Source organism: Chiloscyllium plagiosum, unplaced genomic scaffold (assembly GCF_037043375.1).
Source record: "Chiloscyllium plagiosum isolate Xiang-an unplaced genomic scaffold, Cpla_swu_hap1 HiC_scaffold_20, whole genome shotgun sequence".
Lineage (NCBI taxonomy): Eukaryota > Metazoa > Chordata > Chondrichthyes > Orectolobiformes > Hemiscylliidae > Chiloscyllium > Chiloscyllium plagiosum.
The window spans coordinates 20,829,899-20,855,807 of NW_028270158.1; the positions used below are offsets into that span (position 1 = coordinate 20,829,899).

At 41.0% G+C, this 25,909-nt stretch overlaps 1 protein-coding gene across 1 annotated transcript in view; it reads left to right on the forward strand.

Annotated features, from left to right (window-relative positions):
• chlsn (cholesin) overlaps positions 1-25,573 on the forward strand; it is a 411,930-nt gene extending 386,357 nt beyond the window's left edge. Inside the window, exons 2-5 of the mRNA XM_043711883.2 lie at positions 12,547-12,752; positions 19,001-19,082; positions 21,684-21,798; positions 24,215-25,573. Coding sequence (XP_043567818.1) covers positions 12,547-12,752; positions 19,001-19,082; positions 21,684-21,798; positions 24,215-24,282 — 471 coding nt within the window. The 3' untranslated portion in view covers positions 24,283-25,573. The remainder of the gene's footprint in view (positions 1-12,546; positions 12,753-19,000; positions 19,083-21,683; positions 21,799-24,214) is intronic.
• The last annotated feature ends 336 nt before the right edge of the window (positions 25,574-25,909 follow it).

Below are 25,909 nucleotides of genomic sequence, written 5' to 3' on the forward strand. Positions count from 1 at the left end.
AGATATCATCATTAGACATTTGTCCCAGGTGGGCGTACATCTTAGAAGGGAAAAATGTGTGTTCCAGATACCCCAAGTTACACCCATTGGAAGATAAAGTGAAGATGATCAAATGTGCCCTGGCTCCCATGTCTGTACCGGAGCTTACGTCTTTCCTTGGGCTGGTGAACTATTACTGAAAGTTCATATGTAACCTGACCTCTATCCTGGCACCTTTGTATCAACTCTTAAAGAAGGATCAGGCTTGGAAATGGTTGTGTGGCCAAGCCATAACTTTCAGGGAAGTGAAGAAACGGCTATAATTCCCTAAGGTGTTGGGACACTATGATCCCAAGCAAGATTTTGTATTGACATATGATGCCTCCCTGTATGGCATCGGGGTAGTATTAGATTAGATTAGATTCCCTACAGAATGGAAATAGGTCCTTTGGCCCAACAAGTCCACACCGACCCTCCAAAGAGTAACCCACCCACTTGCATTCCCCTACCCTCTATTTACCCCTGACTAATACACTTAACACAATGGGCAATTTCCCATGGCCAATGACCTGCACATCTTTGGATTGTGGGAGGAAACCAGAACATCCGGAGGAAACCCACGCAAACACTGGGAGAATGTGCAAACTCCACACAGACAGTCGCCCAAGGCGGGAATTGAACCCAGGTCACTGGCGCTGTGAAGCATAGGTGGCCCAATGGAGGCACGCCCAATAGAGTATACAGATAGTTCTTCTATAACGCGATGGTTGCGTTCTTGTGCAACGCTGCATTATAGAAAAATCACGCTTTAGGAACAGCGCTTAAAGTAGTGATGATGCGATCTCGTTACAGGCAACACATGTTTCAAAAGTCCGTTCTTTAGTATCAGTGTCCCCAGTTCGTCAATATTACAGTGAATTAGCGTCAACAAAACACACATTATCATAGAATGACCTGTATATCCAGGACTTTGGCTAATGTAGAGTATGAATATGCCGAGGTGGAGAAGAAAGGTTTGGAGTCGGGAAGTTCCACCAATACCTTTACAAACATAAATTTGTAATAATAATAGACCACAAGTCACTGCAAGGTCTACTTAGAGAGGATGAGACAGTACTGCCCAAAGTTTCAGGCTGAAATCAGTGGTGGGCTCTAGTAGTGCATGTAATTACAAGTTGGAACACCATCTGGGAGGCTAATGAACAAATGCAGATGCATTGAGCCCCCTCCTGCTGACAGATACACCACCGGTGGTATCCTGTAATGGTTTTACGTTCTCTGGACACACTTCCTGTTACAGCTAACAATACCAGACTTTGGATGGAGAAAAACCCCATCCTAGCTTAACTGAAATAGCTGGTGATGATGAGAGAGACCAAAGGATTGTCGCAACCAGAATTGAAATTTTTTCTGACTCGGAGAGACCAGAACACAGTAGAGGTAGGCATATTATTGTGGCAGCAAGAATGATTGCAAAGTTCACTGCCAGATAATGGCTGACACCACAAGGGTCATCCATGGGTTTCCAAAATGAAGATGTTGGCGAGAGGTTATATCTGGTGGCCAGAGTTAGATGCTGACATAGCTGCTTTGTTGGGATAGTGACCAGAGTGCCAACTAGGACAAAAATTACCTCCAGCAGCTGCCCCATGGTTGTTGGAGTGGCTGGGTAAACCCTGGACTTGGTTTCACGTCAGCTGTCCAGGTCCTTTCAGGGGGGCTCACTGTTCTTAATCATTGTGAATGCCCACTCAACGTAGCTGGACATGCATAGTCATGATTCACCCAACATGGGAATGACGACAGAAAAATTGTGAGCATCCTTTGCAAAACACAAGACTCCTAGGAGTATTGGTCACAGATAACAAGCCAGCCATTTACAAGCAGGGAATTTGATTATTCCTAAAGTTGAATGGTATTTGTCTTACAAGGACAGCTCCATGCAACCTATCAAACAATCCTTTGGCAGAAAGAGCAGTTGACTTAGAAGGCAATCTTAAAGAAACAGCCTACAGATTCACTAGATACCAACTGTTCCAGTTCCTATTTGATTATAGGACCACCTTTCATGCAAATATAGGTACAGCTGCAGCAGAATTGTTAATAGGGAGAAGACTCTGCGTCAGGTCAAATCTGATTTTCCTGGACTTGGGGCAAGGGTGAAATGACACCGGGAACGACAATGCCAGACACAAGACTCCACAAAGTGAGAGAGACAGTTTACTTAAGGGGATGAAATTTGGTGTTGGAACTATGGAAATGCCCCTGCATGAATAAGAAGCATGGTCGACATGAGGTCACGTCCAGTCATGTATGTGGAGTGGTCTTGAACAAAGCTGTCAACCATATGCAAGGTGCAAACTTGCAAATGGTGTGGGAGCAAAATGTGCCTGGCTCCTAAATAGCCTTCCAGATTGTTTCGGAACCTGTAGGTTCTCTGTCAAATATTGAAGGTACCTTGGAATCTGAGATGAATACAGCGAATGTTGCTGTCTTGACACTGTTGCCGCCTGAAGAGAAGAATTAATTTATTTTAGGACACTCTGGATGAAAGAGATAAGCTGCTATGCATGACATGCTGCTTGTATGAGAGGCAGAGTTGGAGGAATGTGACCCGGTGCTAAAATAAAAGATCTGGCAAATGTCCTTCGACTCAGAGGGGAGGGATATAGTGATTGTAATGAGGTCAGCCAGGTGCACTTCATAGAATATGAGTTCCCTGATGGGGGCTGTTAATCTGATCAAATCAGGGAGTCCTGACTGACAGATATAAACAGAAACGTCAGAGGTTCTGTTCACTGAGCGCTGGCTCTGAACGAGCTGGACTAGTGTCAAGGACTCTCCACGTGTCAATAAGAGAAGACTTGGTGATGGGATACTGGCTTCTGTAGAGTTATTTCAGTTCTGACCCATGCACAAACTGGAATATCTTACACAGTTGGCTTGAATATGCTGGATCACTTTCAGAAAACACAAGATTGAACTCACTATCATAGGAATTAAAAATCTCTTTGACTGTTTGCTGAATCTGATTTCTGTGAGGGCAGCCAGTTATCTGCTGGTCATCATTCATATTCTCCTTTTCTTGGCCAGAATAATGGCAGATGGTAGGTATGTGCTCAACAAACCAAGGGACAGTTGTGGCTATCTTTTCAAGCTTTGGTTTGTCAGTCAGTTTCTGGATATAGAAAATTAACTGATTCCAGCAATGTTACTTTGTAAAAACAGTGATTAAATCTTATAGCAGCTATTCACAGCCTACTGACAAATGCCAGAATGTTGATCAGTTTCCAGTCACCAAATCAAAACCATTTGGGAGCAGAAAGCTTTTTGATGGCGCAGTAGATAAATTCCATGCATGGTTTGCATTGTGCCAAGCAGGCCACTACTACCAATTTCAATCCCTAATCTCTGCTCTCATTCAGAGTGGTGATGCAGTTGTGCCCCTGAAAAGAATCAGCCAGCTGCACACTCCTCTTCAGTACACCCTGCTGGAGGCTTGTACACATGGTTCACATGTAGTCTTTTCAGCACTTTGAAAATGGGCTGTTGTAGTATTCTCGACTGCTAAAGCGTTTACGTAAAGAATACTAAGAAACATGAGGATGTTGCAGACTCTCTGCAATTACGCAGTTGCGTTTTACAGCCTGGACTGCACCATTTGTTTTCATAAAATGATCCAGCCCAGGAAAGGAGTCCATTCAGCCCACAATGCCTGTTCTTTGGCAGAACAGCCAGTTTATCAATTCCAGTTCCCTTTCCGTATAACCCTGTACAGAGCAACCTCAATTGTCAGGCATTTGATTATCTGAATATTGGATTATTCGGCAAGATCACAAAGTCCCGATGTTTGGCTAAACTATGTTGTCTGGCATTTGATTATCTGGAATTTGATTAACTGATTGGAATACTCCCTGCCAATGTCCTTTGGATAATTGAGGTTCCTCTGTAAATGATTGTCCTTCAGTTTCCTTTTGAAATGTATTATTGAATCCGCTTCCATTCCCTGTTACATACTTGCCATGTAAAAACAAATTCTGCTCATCTCACCCAGTTTGCCAGTTGTCTTTAATCTGGGTCCTCTGGTTGTTGACCCTTCTGAAAGCATGTTCTCCTACCCTATCAACACCTTTCATGATGCTGAACACATCTACCAAATCTCCCGTTTCATCATTCTTCTCCTTCCTGATTATGGGAGGCGGCACGGTGGCACAGTGGTTAGCACTGCTGCCTCACAGCACCGGGGACCCAGGTTCAATTCCAGCCTCGGGTAATTGTCTGTGTGGAGTTTGCACATTCTCCCCGTGTCTGCGTGGGTTTCCTCCGGGTGCTCCAGTTTCCTCCCACAGTCCGAAGATGTGCAGGTTAGGTGAATTGGTCATGCTAAATTGCCCGTAGAGTTAGGTGCATTAGTTCGGGGGAATGGGTCTGGGTGGGTTACTCTTCGGAGGGTCGGTGTGGACATGTTGGGCCAAAAAGGCCTGTTTCTGCACTGTAGGGAATCTAATCTAATTTTCCTGTATATAGGACTTAGGAGCAAGAGTTGGTCATTTGGCTATTCAAGAGTCAAGATTGGAGTGGTACTAGAAAAGCACAGCAGGTCAGGCAGCATCAGGCTCATGAAGGGATTTTGTCAAAACGTTGATTTTCCTGCTTCTCGGATGCTGCCTGATCTGCTGTGTTTTTCCAACAGCACTCTAAGCTTGACTCTGATCTCCGCATCTGCAGTCCTCACTTTTGCCTATTTGGCTATTCAAGCCTACTGCACCAATCAGTAAGAGTATTGCTGCTCTGGTTGTTGTCTTAGTTCCACTTTCCTGCCTTTACCCCAAAAACCTTTGACTCCCTTACACAAGCAGCTGGTTTTCACAAGTGAATCTTAAGTATGAGTCTGGCTGTGGGATTATTCCATTGTGTGTGGCTTCACAGCCAAACCCAGTCTTGCAGTGAGTGCACATGTGGTTTCAGCAATGCAGCTATAATCAGGAGCAGAATTCTAGATAATTTTCTCCAAGCTTCACTAGTGCTACACTGATAACCTCCAATGATTGTTCATAACATCATAAGAAATAGAAGCAGGAGTAGGCCACAGAGCCTCTTGAGTCTGCTCTACCATTCAATGAGATCATGACTGATCTGATTATGGTCTTTGTTCGACTTTCCTGCCTCACCCTTCAAAACCTTTCAGAACTCAGCCTCCACAGCTCTTTGGCATGGAAAATTCCAAAAAATTAATTCCCCGCTAAGAGAAGAAATTCCTTCTGATTTTCACTTTAAATGGGTGAAACAGTGTCCACCACTCCCACCCCCATGCAAGGGAAAATATCCTTTCAGCATTTACCCTGCCAAGCACTGTGTATGTTTGAATAAGGTCACCCCACAGTCTTTTAAACTACAGTAAATATAGGCTCAACCTTTCACTTTCAATAATCCTCTTCATCCCAGGAATCAGCCTAGCAAATCTTGTTTGAATTGCTTTCAAAGTGGGTATATCGCTCCTTGTGTAAAGAGATCATAAAACATGGTGAAATGTCACCAAGGCCATGTTATTAGCAAGACTTCCCTACTTTTACACTCCATTCGCCTGAGCAATAAACAGCACGTTTCAATTTGCCTTTCTAATTACTTGCTGTATTTGCAAGCTAACAATTGGTGATTCATGTTTGAGGATCCCTTTATGCAGCATTTTGCAGTCTGTCTCCATTTAATTAATATTCAGCATACCGATTTTCTTGACAATGTGGATGGCCATATATTTTTCCATATTGTACTCCCAATTCCTGCTAAGCCTTAAAAACAAAAACCTTACCATCTCATATAGAAAATTGAATTAGTCCATTCAGCCCATCTTGTTCATACCAATGAATGAAGAGGTTAAATCCATCTACCTGCACAACATTTGTAACCTTACCGGTCACAGCTTTTCAAATATATATTCAAGTGCATTTTAAATGTAGTGAGACTTTCTGCTTCTTCCTCTTTAGGATATAAGATCCAGAACCCTACTACCCTCTGGTGGTTTCATTGGTGAAACAATGTTTGCTCAGATCCTCTTTAATCCTGAAGAGAATCCTTTAAGGCTGAAATAAAAAAAAAACAAAATGCTGGAGAAATTCAGCAGCTCTGGCAACATCTGTGGAGATAGATACAAGAGTCAAAAAGTTAAAACTGGAGTTGCTTTCCTTAAAAACAGACGAGCTGAGTGGTGAGTGGTATAAAATTATGAAGGTCTAAATAGACTAACTAGGAGTGACCTGTTTACCTTTGCAGAGGGGTCAAACACCATCATACCTTGCCAAAAGGAAGATGTTTTTGATATTGGAAGCCAATCATCTCAGCAAAGGGCATTGCTTTAGGAATTGGGTTGATCCCACTCACGTTTGGCTGTGTCATCAATGATTTTCCTTTAAGTCATAAGGCCACACATGAGCCAGATAATGACCATCTCCAACAAGAGAGAATTTAACTGTCACTGCTTGATGGGCAATGGCATTACCATCACTGACTCCCTCACCATTAATATCCTGGAGAAATGGATAAGTCATATCAATACTGTGGTTACATGAGCAGGTCAGAGAGTACAAATTCTCTGATAAGTAGCTCATCTCCTGTCTCCCCGAAGCCTGTCCCCATATACAAGATACACATCAGGATTATAATGGAATACTTCTCACTTTCCTGGACAATTGCAGCTCAAGCAATACTGAAGTAAGCTTAATACCATCCAGAGCAAAGTTGCCTACTTGGTTTAATTGCTGAATTCTCCATATACCACTTTCAACATTTACTCTCTTCACCATGATGCACAGTGGCAGCAGTGTGCGATATCTTCAAAATGCAGTTAGCAACCCTCCTTTGACAACACGTTCCAAACCTGCCACCTCTACCACCTTGAACAGTGATCTCCAACTGTTTTAAGCAGCAATCACTTTCTGAATTTGTAATCCACGAACCAAAGACAATGCAGAATAAATAATTTATTTTTAGTGCTGTATAAATTGAAATCATGTAAATGTAATTCTTCATTTTGTCCTCTACTTACCAATGCTTTGTTTGACACCTGTAATTGCATGTTATCTGCTCGTGCCTTGAAGTCTGTGTTGTCGTTGAGACTGCATGTTGAATACAAGACATTGAATGAGTATCTGTAAGGTGGCTATGATGCTTAGCCTTGATTATCTTCGTTAGGGAGAATGCTATCTCGCGCATGTATGTGGAGTCAAAATAAACTATCTCTTTAAAACCACAGGATGTTAGAAGTGGCTTATGAGTTCCTAAACATCACTGGCCCTTGATCTAACTTTCTGCTCCATATCATTTGGCATAGTAATTATCCGTATCAACTCCAATGCTTTGTAAATCAAACACCTACTGCATTTGTCACCCCCACCAATGTCTAACACATAATAATGTCTTCCAACACATCTAATAACTGAATTTACCTGTTGAATTCCTCTGCTAATTTGCTCAGGTGTGCATCGGCATTTTCTGCATGGAACCATTTTTCTTTGGCTTTGATTTATTTTAATATTTTCTGCAGACTCAGTAAATATTGGGAGTACCCAATTTCAATTTGAATGCACAACACTGATCATATGTGCCAAGTCTCCATCCTTTCCCTGTAGTTCATCATTCACCTTGTTCAGTTTTGATGTTATGACAGTTTTACTTGAATCAAGTTTCCAATCTTAACAACAACTTTCATAATATGAGAAAAGACTATAACTTTACTTGCTAATGGATTTTGCAGTCATACTTGACAAATGGGATGGAAATCAGAATCATTCTGCAAAGATGCAATATTTACTATAAGCATGGCTGTGCACCATCAGTTGAGATAGAAACCAGTTTCTACATAGGAATGTTTTTCTATCGTCACCTCTCGTTCTCTCCTATGGGCGAAAGGATGAAAAAATCCTGTTTAGCTGTTATGTCATTAAAAACCATGCAGTCAGAAACAATCATTTGGACTGCATTGGTCATGTCAATGAATTCCCCACCATCAGCATCTTTGGGGTTACCATTGACCAGAAGCATAATGGGAGCAACAATATAGATACCGTGCCTATAAAAGTAATTTGGGAATTCTTTGACACATAACTCACATTCTGACTCTCCAAGGCCTAGTCACCGCACACAGACATATGGTGGAATATACCCCATGTGCTTTAATGATTGCAACTCTTACCACATTCACCACCCAAGACACAGTGACTCACTTGATTGACACCCTCTTCACTCCATTAAATCTTTACTCCTTCTATTAGCAGTGAATTGTGGCAGTGATGTATACCATCTGCAAGGTGTATCAGAGCAACTTGCCAAGATTTCACTAACCATACCTCCAAAACCCAAGACCTCAATAATTTAGAAGGACAAGATCAGCAGACAGGACAGTGATCCCTTCAAGTCACTCATCATCCTGAAATTGTGTTATTGTTCGTTCATATTTTCTGGGTCAAAATCCTATCTAACTGCACTATGGAGTAACTTAACCATTTGATTGGAATGGTCTCATGAAAAATTAAAAAATGGCAATAATGCTGGCCTTGCCAGTGATGTCCACACCTCTTGGAATGTATTTGAAAAAATATGGGGGTGAAAATCAGGAAATCAGACTCCTATAGAATGTTTAAAATATGTATTATAAAAAGTAATTCTGTTTCTTTAAAGCAGTTTGTAGACCTCACAATTAATCCTATTTTCAATGGTTTTATAACAAAAGAAAATAACCTGACTGATTGGGCACCAATCATTGCAAAATATCAGATTCAATTTTTTCCCATCTCCTTAACAAAACACTAGTCTTGGCTTCTTCTCTCTTCCATGTACTCTTAATTTCTCCTTATATCTTTCTTTTCCTCGTGGTCTAGAATGGAATTGCTGCTTCGAGCCAAGAACTGCTCTGATTGGACTGCCAAATATTAGCAAAAACAGCGCCAAATAACTCAAATGTTAAAATTCAGTAGTAATTTGCTCTCCCCCACCTTCACCAGATGCTGGCGTATATATTTTAATTTACTAAGTGCCATTCAATGGAAATATATTCAATGTTGCACTCAGAATTAACACAAATCTTATTTCAGAGGCTTTGTTCGAAATTTGCTCTACCCTGGTTGCAGTGTCGGCTTAAGGGCACTATGACCTCTGATAGCACTAAGACCTCAGTCAGTGCCTGTCTAATTCCTGTGTACATTAATCTAAAACTCAATCCTACCATCAAAGGATTAACCAGCAATTTAGTCTGATTTGCACTCAAATCACGGGGCAATCCATTCCAAACAGATTTGCATAGGTGGCTTGTAAATACCATATAACCTGTCAATCAGGCACTCATGTCTTTGGGTATTTTGCAATATAAACTGATAACCTTCCTGAACAAAGTACTAAGAGCAGTTTGAATATACTTTGTGAGCTATTTCCTATTTGCCATAAATTCTAGTAAATTAGAAAAGGTGTGCATAAGTATATGGTCATAGTTGTTGTTTATTATGATCTTTCTTGATTTTCTATAATATCAGTTGAAAAGAACTGTTTACCTTTGGAAAATTTCAATGCCTGTCATTAATACCAGACTTTTGAAACAATTACAAGAGTTTGTATGTTGAGCTGAAATAGTCAATAAAAATGTGAAAAGCAGTGTTGTTTAACACATAGAGTTTTACAGTCATTGAGATATACAGCAAGGAAACAGACCCTTTGGTCCAACTCATCCATGTTGACCAGATATCCTATATAAATTAGTCCCATTTGCCAGCATTGGCCCAGATGCCTCTAAATCCTTCCTATTCATATACCCATCCAAATGCCATGTAAATGTTGTAATTGTACCAACCTCAACCTCGTCCTCTGGCAGCTCATTCCATGCACTCACCACCTTCTGTGTGAAAAAAGTTGCCCTTTAGGTCCCTTTTGTATCTTTCCCTTCTCACCTTAAGCCTATGCCCTGAAGTTTTGAAGAATGTTAAATGCTTCACTTCAAATAGAAGCATAGAATCCCTACAGTGTGGAAGCAGGCCATTTAATCCATTGGGTCCACACCGACGCTACGAAGAGTGAAGAGCATGCCATCCTGACCTAGCCCCTTTTATCCTGACCTAGCCCCTGACCTCTGCACTTTCATGGCCAATCCATCTAACCTGCACATATTTGTCTTGGGAGGAAACTGGAGCACCCAGAGGAAACCCACACAGATGCGGAGAGAATGTGCAAACCCCACAGAGACAGTTGCATGAGGGTGGAACTGAACCTAAGTCCCTGGCACTATGAGGCAGCAGTGCTAACCACTGAGTCACCATGCCGTCCACTTCTGTCTTCATTCGAGGAAGGAAGATGTAGGTGCAGAATTTGAGGAGAGGAACTGTTGGGCTTTTGAGCAGATTGACATAGGGAGTGAGAAACCATTGGAGGTTTTAGTAAGCTTAAAAGTGGATGCATCCCCAGGTCTGGATGAGTTGTATCCCAGGCTGCTGTGGGAGACGAAGGAGGAAATTACAGGGTCTGTGGCCTAAATTTTTAATGCCCCTGTGGCCACAGGGGAGGTGCCAGAGGTTTGGAGGATAGCTAACATGGTTCCACATTTCAAAAAGGTTGGTTGGGTTAAACCAGGGAATTACAGACCAATGAGTCTCACATCGGTGATGGGGAAACTATTCGAGAAAATTCGGAAGGAGAGAATTAATCTCCACTTCTAGAGGCAAAGTTTGTTGAGGGATAGTCAGCATAGCTTTGTCAGTGGAGGCTCATGACTAACAAATTTGATTGGACTTTTCAAAGAGTTGATCAAAAGTATCAATAAGGGTAATGCAGTTGATGTAGTTTATATGGATTTTAGCAAAACCTTTGACAAGATCCCACATGGGAGATTGATAAAAAAGGTGAAAGCACATGGGATTCAGTGTAACTTGGCAATATGGATTCAAAATTGGCTTAGTTGTAAGACACAGAGGTAGTGTATGTATGGAATGAGCTGCTAGAGGATGTGGTAGAGGCTGGTACATTTACAACATTTAAAAGGCATCTGGATGGGTGCATGAATAGAAAGGGTATAGAAGAATATAGATTAATTTAGGATATCTGGTCAGCATGGAAGAGTTGGACCCAAGAGTCTGTTTCCATGCTGTACAACTCTATGACTCTATGGTAAAAGGCTTTTGTATGGTTGGAACCCTGTGCGTAGAAGTGTACCAAAGGGAACATAGTGGAACCTTGTATAGGTAAGTCATAATATATATAAACATTATAGATGAAAATTTGGGGGGAGTGTGACCTGTAAGTTTATAAATGACATGAAAATTGGCTGAGTGGTTCATAGTTAGGAAGGTCATCGGTTACAGGAAGATATAGATGGGTTAGTTAGATGGACAGATCATTGACAAAAAGAATATAACCCTGAAAAAGTGTGAGTTGATGCACTTTGGAAGAAGTAACAATGCAAAGGAGTACTTAATAAATGGCAGGACACTAGGAAGCAACAGAGGATTCTTAGTGTGCTTTACCGCAGATCTCTGAAGTCGGCAAACAGATTAATAGGGTGGCTAAGAAAGCATGTTGGACACTTACCTTTATCAATCATGGTTTAGATTATAAGAGCAGGGAAGTTATTTTGGAGCTATTCAAAACTTTGGTTAGGCCACAGCTGGAGTAGTGTGTACAGTTCAGGTCACTGCACTATAGGGGAAGGATCTGATTGTACTGGAGGGGATGCAGAGGAGATTGACCAAGATGTTGCCTGGCATGGAGTGAGTTGAAGGGAGACCTGATTGAGATGTGTAAGGTTTTCTGGGACATCGATAAAGTGGATAGGAAGCAACAGTTCCCCTTAATTGAAGGGTGAGTAGTGAGGGAGCATAATTCTAAGGTGAAAATATGAGGTTTAGAGGGGATTTGAGGAAAATCATTTTACCCAGAGGGTGGTGGGAATCTGTAAGGCACCACTTGGGAGAGTGTTATAACAGGAAACTTCACAACCTGTAAAATGAGCATTGGAAATGTGACAACATTCAAGGCCTTAGATCAAGCGCCCAACAGTGAGATTAGGGTAGATAGGTCAGTACAGACTCAATGTTTTGAACAGCCTCTTCTGTGCTGTATTATTCTATAAAAAAAGTTCTATGGAAAACCAGAAGTAGCAACTGATAGATGAAACACTGCAGATTATAATTGAGTTGTGTTAATAGTATTTTTTTCAAGTAATTATTCTTGAGATATAGGTTTTGCTGGCAGGGCTGGTATTTATTGCTCATCCCTAATTGCCTTGAGAAGATGGTTTTGAACTTTTGGCTTGAAGCTGTGCAGTCACTTGCAAAGTGATTTTAAATAGGGAGTGACAGGATTTTGAGGCAGTGGTGCATGTGCAAGTCAGAGTGGATTTGCAGTTACAGGGGCTAATGTTTCCAAATGCCTGCTGTACCATTGCTACTGGTTGGAAGAGGTTGACGGTTTGAGAGTTGCTGTCAAAGGACCATTGGCAAGTTATAACAAGCTTAATTTTTGTGAGAATCTGATTCTTAGGTGTTGCCTATAAAATAATTTTCTGAGTTCAATCTACTGTTCTGTGATCATCAGGATATTGAAGAAGAAAGGATGGAAATACCAGTACAGCAGGAGCAGGAGGAACTCGCAGCAGAAGAAAAGAGAAAGATTGAACGGAAACTGAAGAAAGAGCGCAAAAAGAAAGAAAAACAGCTGCTGAGGGAAGCTGGTGCATTAGTAGAAAAAGTGAAACCTCAGGGGCCATCAGCATCCGACCTTGCACTCAAATATCTGAAGAGGTAAAAGATGAAAATCCCCATTATTTTGACAGTCATTTAAACAGGTGAACTTTTGCCAACTCTACTGAGTCTCTGGTGTTGCTATTGATAACATTAAAGATCCTTATTCCAGTATAACCTTCATTTTGTACTCATGATTTGGAGATGCCGGTGTTGGACTGTGGTGTACAAAGTTAAAAATCACACAACACCAGGTTATAGTCCAACAGGTTTAATTGGAAGCACACTAGCTTTCGGAGTGACGCTTCTTCATCAGGTGATAGTCACTATCACCTGATGAAGGAGCGTCGCTCCGAAAGCTAGTGTGCTTCCAATTAAGTAAAGGCTTCCAATTAAATCTGTTGGACTATAACCTGGTGTTGTGTGATTTTTAACTTCATTTTGTAAACTCCCGTGTTGTGAAGTGAACAGTATTTCTTCAGAAAAACAGAAATCCAATACTCAGAGTGTAATTTGTGTTTTTTTTTATGTTTGCATGGCTAGGGAAGCCATTATAGTTTGATGTTGAGTTTAATAATCCATTAAACAACTGTGCTTCCAATCTGAACACTAAAAATCTGCATTTTGCTTGAACTTTCATTGTCCTATGGTTGATTGTATGATAGAATCAGCAGTTTTTCAAATTAGGCTAAGTGGGACTAAGGAAGTAAATCACTATATCATCCCTTTCCCAGGAGATTTTGTTGTTTGTCAATGTGTGAATCTAGTTGGTATTTCCCTCTTTCTGCATATAACCACAAGAAAGAAAGAACTTGTTACTTTGCACCTTTCACAGCCTCAGGGGATACTAAAGCACTTCAGAAATATCTCATTGTTGTAATGCAGGAAAAATGTGGCAGTCAAGTTTACGAATAGCAAACTCCTGCAAACAGCAATCAGATAATCTGTTTTGCTGATCTTGGTTCAGGGAGAATTGAGAGTTCTGCCACTGAACCAATGGCAACACCAAGCAATTGTAAAAAAGGCTCACACGCACTTCTGTTATCTGTTGCTGTGTTCACGCTTAGTTTGATTGTGCCACCAAGATGAACACTTGTTGATTAATCTCCAAATCATACAGAAATGAGTGTTTATAGTCTGAGAGGTCTAATTATTATCTATTAGGATGGCACAGTGGTGAGCACTGCTGCCTCACAGCAGCAGTTACTCAGGTTCCATTCCAGCCTTGGACAACTGTCTATGTGGAGTTTGCATGTTCTCCTCATGTCTGAATGGGTTTCCACCAAGTACTACGGTTTCCTCCCACAGTCCAGAGGTTTGCAGATTAGGTGGACTGGCCATGCTAAATTGCAAGTAGTGCCCAGGGATAAGGTGGGTTAACTATGGTAAATGTAGGCTGCCCAGGCAGAAGATGAGCATATAGCCCGGAGGACTTAACATTGAGTTCTCCAATTTCAAATAACTTTTCCACCCATTTCCCAGCTCCTTTCCACCTCCACCTCCACCTCCTCCCTTCACTTCCACCTCCCACTTCACTAGCTTCACTATCTCCCCACCCCCAGCTTCATCCCATGTCCAGCCCTTACTCTCCTCCCTGCCTCCTTGACCTGATCTTACCTGTCCATCTTCCTTCCCACCTATCAGTTCCACCCTTCCCACTGTCCAATACGATATTCCCCAGCTGCATCCACCTATTGCTATTCCACCTACCTTTCCCCCAGACCCACCTGTCTCCCTCTATTTATTTGAGCTCCTTTTCCGCTCCACAATCCTGATGAAGGGTCTCGACCCAAAACGTCAATCTCCACCTCCTGATGCTGCCTGGCTTGCTGTGTTCTTCCAACTACTGTTTGTCTACTGTGGTAAATGTGGGGTCATGGGGATGGGGTGAGTCTGGTGAGATGCTCTTCGGAGGGTTGGTGCAGACTATACGTGCCAAATGGCTGCTATCTTCACTGTAGGGATTCTATAATTTTATGAGCTGTTTCACAGTGTACTGACCCAAGTTGAAAGTATCCAGTTTCATTCCTAAAATACAATGACCCTACTTCAACAAGTGCTTCATTGGCTGTGTGGTCATGAAAGGCTCTATAGAAATACAAGTCTTTCATTCTATGCTAATATTAGAGGAGGTATTACTGAGCCAAGCACACATCCTCAGGGAAAAGGGTGAGAGAAGCCTGTAGTTGGAAACAAAGGATGTTCTTTTTATAAACAAAACCTGTTCCTAGGCTACGCATACAAACAAAACCTGTGGCAGGGTTAGGTCAGGATGTTGATTAAATTTATTACAGTCTCCAAATAAATCACCAAAGAGTTTACTTTACTTTTGAAATAAATTTGCTGCCTATAAACTTGGGAGATTTGTGACCAGTTTGTTCCCAGAAAGGCTGCACTAATTTCCTTATAAATCTCACATCACAGACAGGGCAGCCTGTTTTCCTAGCACTCATCATGTAGTAATGCAAGCACATTCTTGTGATTTGTCAAACTTCACTGCTTTTTCATTGGAACGCTTATCATTTTAGTCGGGATATAAATATTTGCGTGCAGTTTGGATTTCAGTGTCCCCATTAAAGAGGTGTATCCATATTGGTTTGTAAGTGTCCTGGCCAACATACTGCAGATGCTGGCAATCTGAAGCAAGTACAGAGAGTGCTGGAGAAACTCAGTAGGTCAGGCACCATTTGGGAATAAAAACAGTGTTAATTATTCAGACCGATGCTCTTTCATCACAATACTGTGCAAGTTGCCAACCAAGTTTCAAAGTCAGCATCTCACATGCAGGCCGTGAGAATGCCAGGCTTCCATATGCTGCATGAGGTTATCAATGCAGGAAGGAATTGATGCTCAATGCTTTGTTGCCTAAAAGTCCTAACAGATTTTAGTTCCAGAAGTGATATGAACTTGATACCTGGTATCATGGAGCATGTTTAAAACCTGAAATCTGCCCACAATTCCTGATAAAAGCAATATAAAATGAAAGATCAATGAACTTCCCTAGCAGAATAAATCCCCTGACTATTACTGACCAAACCTCCAGGCTGACCTTGACCCATCCTCAGACTGACTTGGCATTAACAGCTGCTATTGAGCATTGCCAAGCCCCAGGATTGATGTCTACATTTGCCCCTGATTCTCTTAAGTGCAATCCCTGGACTGGGTGTCCTTGACCTGCAGGAATGACTGACACCCAGTCTCTGGACTCTGGTATGATCAAACACCTGACTGACCTTGGCTGTTGTGACCGGAACTGGACAAATCTTTTGACTGACTGTGGCTTTACCTCTGACTGACTGTGGTTGCATTTCACGCCATTAAGGACTCTTGCTCTTTGACTTTCACACATGACCATTGAAGCACATGCAGTCTGTTTGCCATGTAAGCTGATGGCACAAAGACTGAAGTCAGTGAATGGATATTAAGAAAGCAATCTTGAAACAGACATGTTGAGTGAACAGAAAGTAAGCTGTGAGCAAAAAGAACTGGCCTGTGCGGATACATGAGATGTGCCTTCGTCTCTGCATGCAAAGCAACCAGGCAAAAGCATGCAAGTCATGGGTACCCTTGAGCCCCAAAGTGAAACATTAAGGGGCTGAACTGGTGTGAGAGTTGGTCAGAGAGTAGCCATGATGGTGTGGTGAGGCTGGTCGTTTGCCGATGCCAAATTGCATGCACGAAGGTTCAAGGAAGATGGTATCCGTGAGTAAGCAATGACATGGTGTTGTGTGCATGGCTGATGGTGCCCAGGCCAAGCACTTGGCGTCCTGCAGCCATAATGACTTTCATGTTGGAGTTAGTGCAATTTAGTTTCTGAGTGAAGGAGAGAAGAATTAAAAGTGTATAGAAATATAGGGGCGGCATGGTGGCTCAGTGGTTAGCACTGCTGCCTCACAGTGCCAGGGACCCGGGTTCAATTTCTGCCTTGGGCAACTGTTTATGTGGAGTTTGCATCTTCTCCCCATGTCTGCGTGGGTTTCCTCCGGGTGCTCCGGTTTCCCCCCACAGTCCAAAGATGTGCAGGTTAGGTGAATTGACCATGCTAAATTGCCCATGGTGTTAAATGCATTAGTCAGAGGTAAATGTGGGATGGTGGATCTGGCTGTGTTGCTCATCGGAGGGTGGTGTGGGCTTGTTGGGCCGAAGGGCCTGTTTCCACACTGTAGGGAATCCAATCTAATCTAATCTAATCTGTACCATAAGACGCAAATGCATGAAAATGAGGTAGTCAACACTTAATTAGGTCTTTGATAAGGTTCCACCTGGTAGGCTTTTGGATGCATGGGATTGAGGGTGATTTAGCAGTTTGGATTAGAAACTGGCTTCCTGTAAGAAGGCAGTGAGTGGTGGTTGATGGATAATGTTCAGCACGGAGTCCGGTTACTAGGATCTGTTTTGGGACCACTGCTGTTTGTCATTTTTATAAATGACTTGAACACAGGCAGAGATGAATGGTTTAGTAAGTTTGCAGATGACACTAATATCAGTAGAGTAGTGGGCAAAACTTGACCTACTCTTGGGAAATAAGGCAGGGCAGGTGACTGAGGTGTCAGTGGGGGAGCACTTTGGGGTGAGTGACCATATTCTATTAGATTTAAAATAGTGATGGAAAAGGATAGACCAGATCTAAAAGTTGAAGTTCTAATTTGGAGAAAGGCCAATTTTGATGGTATTAGGCAAGAACTTTCGAAAGCTGATTGGGGGGCAGATGTTCACAGGTAAAGGGACGGCTGGAAAATGGGAAGCCTTCAGAAGTGAGATAACGAGAATCCAGAGAAAGTATATTCCTGTCAGGGTGATTGGAAAGATTGGTAGGTGTAGGGAATGCTGGATGACTAAAGAAATTGAGGGTTTGGTTAAGAAAAAGAAGGAAGCATATGTAAGGTAGATTGAGTGAATCCTTAGAAGAGTATAAAGGCAGTAGGAGTGTACTTAAGAGGGAAATCAGGAGGGCAAAAAGGGGACATGAGATAGCTTTGGCAAATAGAATTAAGGAGAATTCAAAGGGTTTTTACAGATACATTAAGGACAAAAGGGTAACTCGGGAGAGAATAGGGCCCCTCAAAGATCAGCAAGGTGGCCTTTGTGAGGAGCTGCAGAAAATGGGGGAGATACTAAACGAGCATTTTGCATCAGTAATTACTGTGGAAAAGAATATGGAAGATATAGACTGTAGCGAAATAGATGGTGACATCTTGAAAAATGTCCAGATTACAGAGGAGGAAGTGTTGGATGTCTTGAAATGGGTAAAGGTGGATAAATCCCCAGGACCTGATCAGGTGTACCCGAGAACTCTGTGGGAAGCTGGAGAAGTGATTGCTGGGCCTCTTGCTGAGATATTTGTATCATCAATATGAAGTCATAGAGATGTACAGCATGGAAACAGACCCTTCGGTCCAACCCGTCCATGCCAACCAGATATCCCAACACAATCTAGTCCCACCTGCCAGCACTCGGCCCATATCCCTCCATACCCTTCCTATTCATATATCCATCCAAATGCCTCTTAAATGTTGCAATTGTACCAGCCTCCACCACTTCCTCTGGCAGCTCATTCCATACCTATATCACCCGCTGTGTGAAAAGGTTGCCCCTTAGGTCTCTTTTATATCTTTCCCTCTCACCCTAAACCTATGCCCTCTAGTTCTGGACTCCCCGACCCCAGGGAAAATACTTTGTCTATTTACCCTATCCATGCCCCTCATAATTTTGTAAACCTCGACAAGATCACCCCTCAGCCTCTGACGCTCCAGGGAAAACAGTCCCAGCCTGTTCAGCCTCTCCCTATAGCTCAAATCCTCCAACCCTGGCAACAACCTTGTAAATCTTTTCTGAACCCTTTGAAGTTTTACAACATCTTTCCGATAGGAAGGAGACCAGAATTGCACGCAATATTCCAAAAGTGGCCTAACCAGTGTCCTGTACAGCCACAACATGACCTCCCAACTCCTGTACTTAATACTCTGACCAATAAAAGAAAGCATACCAAACGCCTTCTTCACTATCCTATCTACCTGCGACTCCACATTCAAGGAGCTATGAATCTGCACTCCAAGGTCTCTTTGTTCAGCAACACTCCCTAGGACCTCATATTTTCTAAGTTCTTTATAGTTCACATCCCACATGAGGGAGGGGAAATTTCGGCCCTATCGGTTTTCTCAAATTGCTGTTTAGGGGAGCTTGGTATGTACAAAGTCACTGCGTACTCGCATTACAACAGTGACGAACATCAAAATGTACTTTTTTAAAAAAAGGAACTGGCTACATTTTCCAAGTTATTTTTCTTACCTTTCTCACTTTGTTTGAAGTTGGTCCAAGAAACGGAAGAATTGGAGATTTCAGAAGACGAGGCAGACCTGGCTCTTAAAGCACATGTATGATCGTAATAAGGTAAGGTATCAATATTGGAAAAATGTGATCGAAATGTTATTTTCAAATTGTGCTAACTGCAGACTCAAAGTGAAGACAATGCAAATGAACCAGCTATTGTAAAATATTAACTTGCACTTACAAACTGAAATTGGATTTGTGTCAAATTAGCATTTAGAGAAGTCCTTAATTTGTTGATTTCATGGCAGCTGTACTTCCAGTATCCTAAAAGAGTCATCTGTCTCTTGTGATGCTAATGCTATTGGTAAAGGAGATTTGACTCTGTAGCTGATAGATGTTGATTTTTAAAATAAGATTCTACACATCAAGGTCAAAAATAGAACAACTTAAACCACCAAAAATATTGAGCTATATCATTAAATGGGATTTCTCCTATATGATTAAATGGTATGTATCTTCTTACATTCACTCATTTGTCTCCGAATCCGACTCGCCTTAAATATTGAAACAAGCTTTTTTGATCAGGGCAGCTGGATGCTGCAAACATCAGCCACTTTCATAGATGCTACTGATTCCATTTGCTGCATTTTATCTTGGTCGAGAAAGTCAAAGCATTATAATATGGTTATAGCACAGAAGGAACCCATTCAGTTCATTGTGTCTGTGCTGGCCCCCTGTAAATTTTTCCCTTTTAGGTATTAATCCTGTTCACTTTTGAAAACTTAAGTTGACCCTGCATCCATGACCCTTTTGCAATTCCTAAGCACTCAACGTATGGGCAAGTTTTACTCATGTTATCATTGCTTCTTTGGCAATGACCATAAATCTGTGCTCTATCATTCACGTTCCATCCACCGGTGGGAATAGTTTTTCCCTATCTACTTGGAGAAGAGAACTTTGAGAGGAGATTTCACAAAGAGAACAGTGCCAGCTTCAGTATTTCTGCTTAACTGAAGTTCCTTATTCCATGGAATCATTCTTGTGGATCTTGGCTGCATCCTCTCTAAGGCCTTCACACCTTTCCTCAAATGTGGAGCCTGGAGCTGGATGCATTATTCCATATGAGGCCAATCCAGTATTTCTTATGGTTCAACATGACCAACTTGCTTTTGTGCTCCATGCCCCAATAATAAAGCATAGAATGCATTTGCTTGATTGACCGCCCCGTCAACTTGTCGGCCCACCTTCAGTGACTTATGTATATATATGTCCCGGTCTCTCTTCTCCTGCATCCCTCTTAGTATTGTATCCTTATTTTGTGTTGCCTCACTTTATTCTTCCTACCAAAGTCGCTGTAAAATAATTTCACTGATCTCTCAAAAGTTCTTTTGGCTCTTATCTTTCTGTGTTTTAATTGATTTGTCATATGCTGACCTATGTTATATTAAATATCATTATTTTGTTGGTGTTGTGAACATGATATGCTGGAATGTTGAGGCTTATTTGAGTGGTTAGGATGACTCCCTGAATTGATTCAAACATGTGGCAATAGTACTTATGCCTTTAAATATTCACCTGATTGCCAACAGCAGGAGTATATTAAAATAGCTGCCACACATCACCCAGAACTAGGACTGGACAATGTCAAAACCTGTGCTGGCACAATCAGAAACTGATAAAGAAGAGTCGTAAAAAAAATTGGATTTGGAGATTACAAGGTATTATTGGAATAAAGTTTGGGCTTTTCTCCCCAGAGACAAAAGCAATCTTTATAAACAGCAGCCAACCTCCTCCACAGAAAAAAGTCACATGATCAGGTCATGACTTGTTGGACTTTTGCTGTGTGCAACTTGGTTAATATCTTTCAAATGCACTTCAAAAGTACTTCATTGGCTGTTAACATTCTCTGAGATGTTCAATATTGTGAAAGGCATGACCTGAATGCAGGTTATTCCTTGATGGTGCTTCTTTGTTGTTCTTGACACTGTCATCCTGGAGTTTGTGTCTGTTTTTTTTAAAAAAGCAGCAAGTCCAAAGGGTGTATCTGTAGATCTCTGATGAGAATTAAGTCTATTGAAGTTGGTTTCAATGATTGTTAGAAACATAGAAAATGGGAGCAGAAGTATGTCATTTGACTCTTTCAGCCTGCTCTGCCATTCAATATAATCACAGCTGATCAGTCTATTCAATAGTCAGTTCCCCCATATCCCTTAATCCCTTTACCCTAAGTGCTACATCCAACTTCTTCTTGAAGTCATACAATGTTTTGTCCTCAACTGCTTTCTGTGGTAATGACTTCCACAGGCTCACTACTCTCTGGCTGAAAAAGTTTCTCCTCATCTGAATGCTAAATGGTTAACCCCAGATCTTTAGACCGTGATCCCTGGTTCTGGACTTCCCAGCTCCCCAATGGGAACATCCTTCCTGCATCCACCCTGTCTATTAGAACTTTGTGTTTCTCTGCAATGTCCCCTCATTCTTCTCAACTCCAGCGAATATAATCCTAACTGATAGGAAAACAAGAACGAAGAGAAATTGCACTTAAAACTTCAACGGACAAATATTATGAGTTCCCACAATCTTGCAATGGCCCAGCAATAATCATTTATCATTTCTCTTTGGACCATGGTATTTTAATACTGTTATTATCAACCTAGTGATTCTGACAGTAAATTCTGTTCTATAGTGCTGAGCTACTTATTGTTTTCTGCTTTGATGTAGCTCTCTGACAAGCATTTTGCCAGGTTGCTGAAGTATCTAAATGGGCTGAAGGGCAACGCTCGGGAGGAAACCATTCAGAAAGCTGAGGCTCTGATGAAGGAATTTGAAACGACAGGTAAATACTTTGTATGATCTACCTAAGACATTGCTGTAGATTTTTACTTACTCTTTCCGTGAGATGCATGTGTATCAGAGATGGTGAGGAGCTCAGAACTTAGGATTCTTCTCAATACTTATGGATTATACCATATTCGCACTTTACTGATCAATTCCTCTGACTCACGAAATCAACGTTAGTGATTGGTAAGTCTGTGCAGCCGTGCGTTAACAGTGTTCTCAGATGGGGATTAATCTCTGTTAGAGTTCAATCCTCAGAAAGGCCAGAACTGAGGGGATTGGATTCAGGTATAGAGGATCAGGGGCATAGGAGCTGGGAGATCAGAAGTCTTGGTGGGTAAAGGTTGTCAGTGTCGAGATTTCATGGGCAAGATTGGAGGAGGATCCTTCCACCACCCATAGGGTATTTTCAGGCTGGTATATTGAGTGCAGGAGATGGGTGTAAAAGTATTTGCTGCCATAATCCACCAAGAACACACTTGGATGTGGTTACAGAGTTGTCTATGGGCGAAAGCTGGAATAGGTCTGTGTAGTAAATTAGATTATTAAGACTTTAACACACTACACCCCACCCAGGCTAACCCCAAATGCACCCATTGCTTTAGTTAACATTCCCTCGTTTAATGTGAAGCATGACATATTGCCATTTAAACAGTAATGTAAGAAATATTAAGTGAGTCTGATGAAATAGCATTATTTTTACTTTAATTTTTATGCATTGCATAACGATTCTTTTTATTGTAGAATTTTATAAAACAATCAATATATTTTGTGTAATGAAATCTAATTGAATTCATGCTACATTGCAATTTTCATTTACGTGCAGAATTTGCATTCAGAGGGTCTTGCATAGTCTTTCTTTTGGGTTGGAAACCAAACTTCAGACTCTGTCAGAAAGTACTTTGATGATCCATTGCAGAACAAAACCCAAGAGGACTAATAGATCAAAATCTCAATATGACTCAACTCCAATAATACCCACTGGCTCATGAAATACAACTGTATTAATTTCCACGCCTTCCATTTGTAAGGAGCCTTACAATTGTTGATAAGGAGCCTTATTTTGTTGACGAAAAGCTTGTGCTTGTAAAAGATTTTACAGTTCTATGATGAAGTGTTATGGACCAGGCCAGACCCCTCAAAACATTTCAGGAAGGTAGCCCAGACCCTAACTTTGCTCGTTGTTTTAAGCAGGTGCGAAGTGGATATTCCAGGAGAGAATCAGCTGGTCAAACCACTTTGTTTCAAACAAAACAGAGTTTATTTACAAGATTATGAAATGAAATGCAAACAACAGAAAACTGAATAAGTTATCCTCTCTGAAAATCCAATAATCATCCCAACTTAATGATGCTGTTCCAAATACTTGCAACAATCCCCATAAAACACATCTTAGCACAAAAGGTAAAATCAAACACAAGTTCTTCCAAGATAGAAGTCAGAGAGAGGGTACCAGACTGGACCTGCTTCTGTGGGTCCAGCAGCTTTTCTTTTTCACCCTACTCCTTAAAAAAAACCCAAACCAGAGAAAAGCTGAGCTGGAAGAACTGGCCGCACCACTTTCATTATACAAATGTTTTTGTAAAAACTTGAAAGCCTCTGCCTGAGGCAGTATCTGTTGGCTACTATCAAATTGGCCCGAAAACCATACACCCCAGACTTTTTGGAGTCTGTGTCATTTACGACCTCTCTTAAAAAAGAACAAGGACTGCATGACCTTGTTAAAGGAGCAGCTTCATCACAAAAGGCTCTTTATATCTTCTCAATATTTTCAATAGAATTACTGCAGTGACAACACTCAAGACAATACTTCCAAAATCACAATAAAAAAGAGTATCTTCCTATTATTGCATGGTTGTTTCTGGTAGCTTATTTTGTGCAAATCTATCATTGTGTTTCAAACAGTACAACATTGTCAACACTGCACTGGCATTGTGACATTCTGAGACTGTGAAAGGAGAGCTTTACAATTTGCAAGACTGTCCTCTGTGTTCTCCTTTTTCTGTCTTTTTTGCTTCTTTATTCCTCCTTTACACATATACTTAATCATTTTCATAGGCTACTTTCTAGCAATATATTACTAAGGGAACCTGTGTTGATGAAGACATGCCATACATGGTAGTGATCTCTAGATTTAGAACTACTTGGAGAAGAAAGGGAAAGGGAGCATCTGGGAGATAGTGAGGACTGCAAATGCTGGAAAGTCAGTGTCGATAAAATGTGGAGCTGTAAAAAGTACAGCAGGTCAAGCAGCATCAGAAGAGCAGGAGAGTCAATGTTTTGGGCAGGACCCTGCAAGGAGCATCTGGATTATAAAAATAAATAATTGTCTTTTGAGTGCATTAGGTTTTGATTCTTTGAATTAATGTGTACAAAGAAACATAATATTTGCTGATATGTTTTCACTTGAACAGATGATTGTACTGAAGACATTTCTGTGAAGATTGAGCGAATACGCCAAGTCCTTCAGCTTTTATCTTGAAAATTTTCAAAGGATTCATATAGTTGTCTCCCTGCAGTTGAGTACAGTTGCAAGATCACATTTATTCCAATTTTTCTGGCATTGCTCTTGGTTTAACTTGCCCACTAATGATTATTTTGTAAAAATTCATTTGTAATTTGTGGTCATAATAAAATTTGTGTTTTGTACAAAATACGCCGTGCTTAAAATAATACTTCACTGAATGGGTATGCAAAAACATCATAAAAGTTTGGAGTGTAAAACAGAAGAAATGTTACTATGGTGAAAGAAACAGACATATTGTATTTGTTTGTTACATGCAGCAGCTCAAGATGATTGCAAAAACTTTCTTCGATTCCTGCTAGGTGTTTAACCAGAGCAGTGAAGGATTATGGACTGAATCAATGAGAAATTAGGAGACTTTGGTGGGAGGTACTTAGAAGAGAACTGATATATTGGGAACATTGCTGTTTTTTTCTTTTGACATTAAGTCCACATGAGGAAGTTGCTGTGGTGTAATGTGGTGGGGGGAAGATACAAAGTGGAAGATACAAAGCTGAACAGCCAAACTTGCTTGAGACTGTTAATATTTTCCCAGTCTTCTCCATTTCCATTAGCAGTGTCCAAACAGTTGCTTTACGTAGAGAGAGCTTGACTCTATCCTGTCAACAGGACATAAGAAGAAGTATTAATGAACCTGATTTTTAAAAATTACAACAATACTGGAAGAAATACACAAATATCATCTCGAATCTTAGTCTCGTTTGATCCCATTTGCAGAATGTCAGCTGGATTCACGTAGCAGTGCCTCATTAAGCTATCCTTTCCATATAGATATAGTGCCCATTTCTTCAACAGATTGTTAAAAATAAATTTGTGATCAGATGCTCTTGTTTTTTTAGAAAACATGAATCATTTGCACTCTGCTTAATTATTTTCCAATGAATCTCTGTCATTTCTGACTTGATCACTTTTCAATTCCGACTGATGTCAGTGAAGACTGCCACTGTTGAGCTGAAGTGTTGGTGCATTCATTATCTCAAGAGAATGTTAGCTGTGTATGTGTGGTAGATGTGCGCATTTATTTATATATTGATTCTGTTCTCCCATAACTTCTCTTTGTAGAAAAATATTGTCTAGTGCAAAGGGTAGTATTAATCTGACAAATAAATGCAACAACCTTGAAACTGATGCATTTTGTGATAGATTTTGGAGATATTCCAATAAAATATTAAGATCTTACATTCTTAGCTGTGATTGGTTTGCTCCAGTGGGATGTATTATTATTTAGTTTTTGACCTTTGTTTCAGCTATTAAAGCTGGCCATCTAACTCATAATCTGAATCAATAACTGATGAAAACAAATCGTCTTGTCCTGTAGGAAATGTTTGGGTCAGTTTGCATAGTCTTCCCCTTAGGCCCAGTCAACTGTTCATTGCCAGGGCTGTTTAACTTTGTAAGATGGCTGTTTAAACTCAACATTAAACATGATCACATTCTGAAGCAAAACTCACGATAAACCCACTGGGGCAAATAAAAATTTCACAGAAGTGTGTATATTGTATTATGTAGTTCTGTTACAGACTTATGTGGTTCTGTTCAGGTACTCCTGAAATTTGTACACTTGCTCTAAACAACAACTTTCATT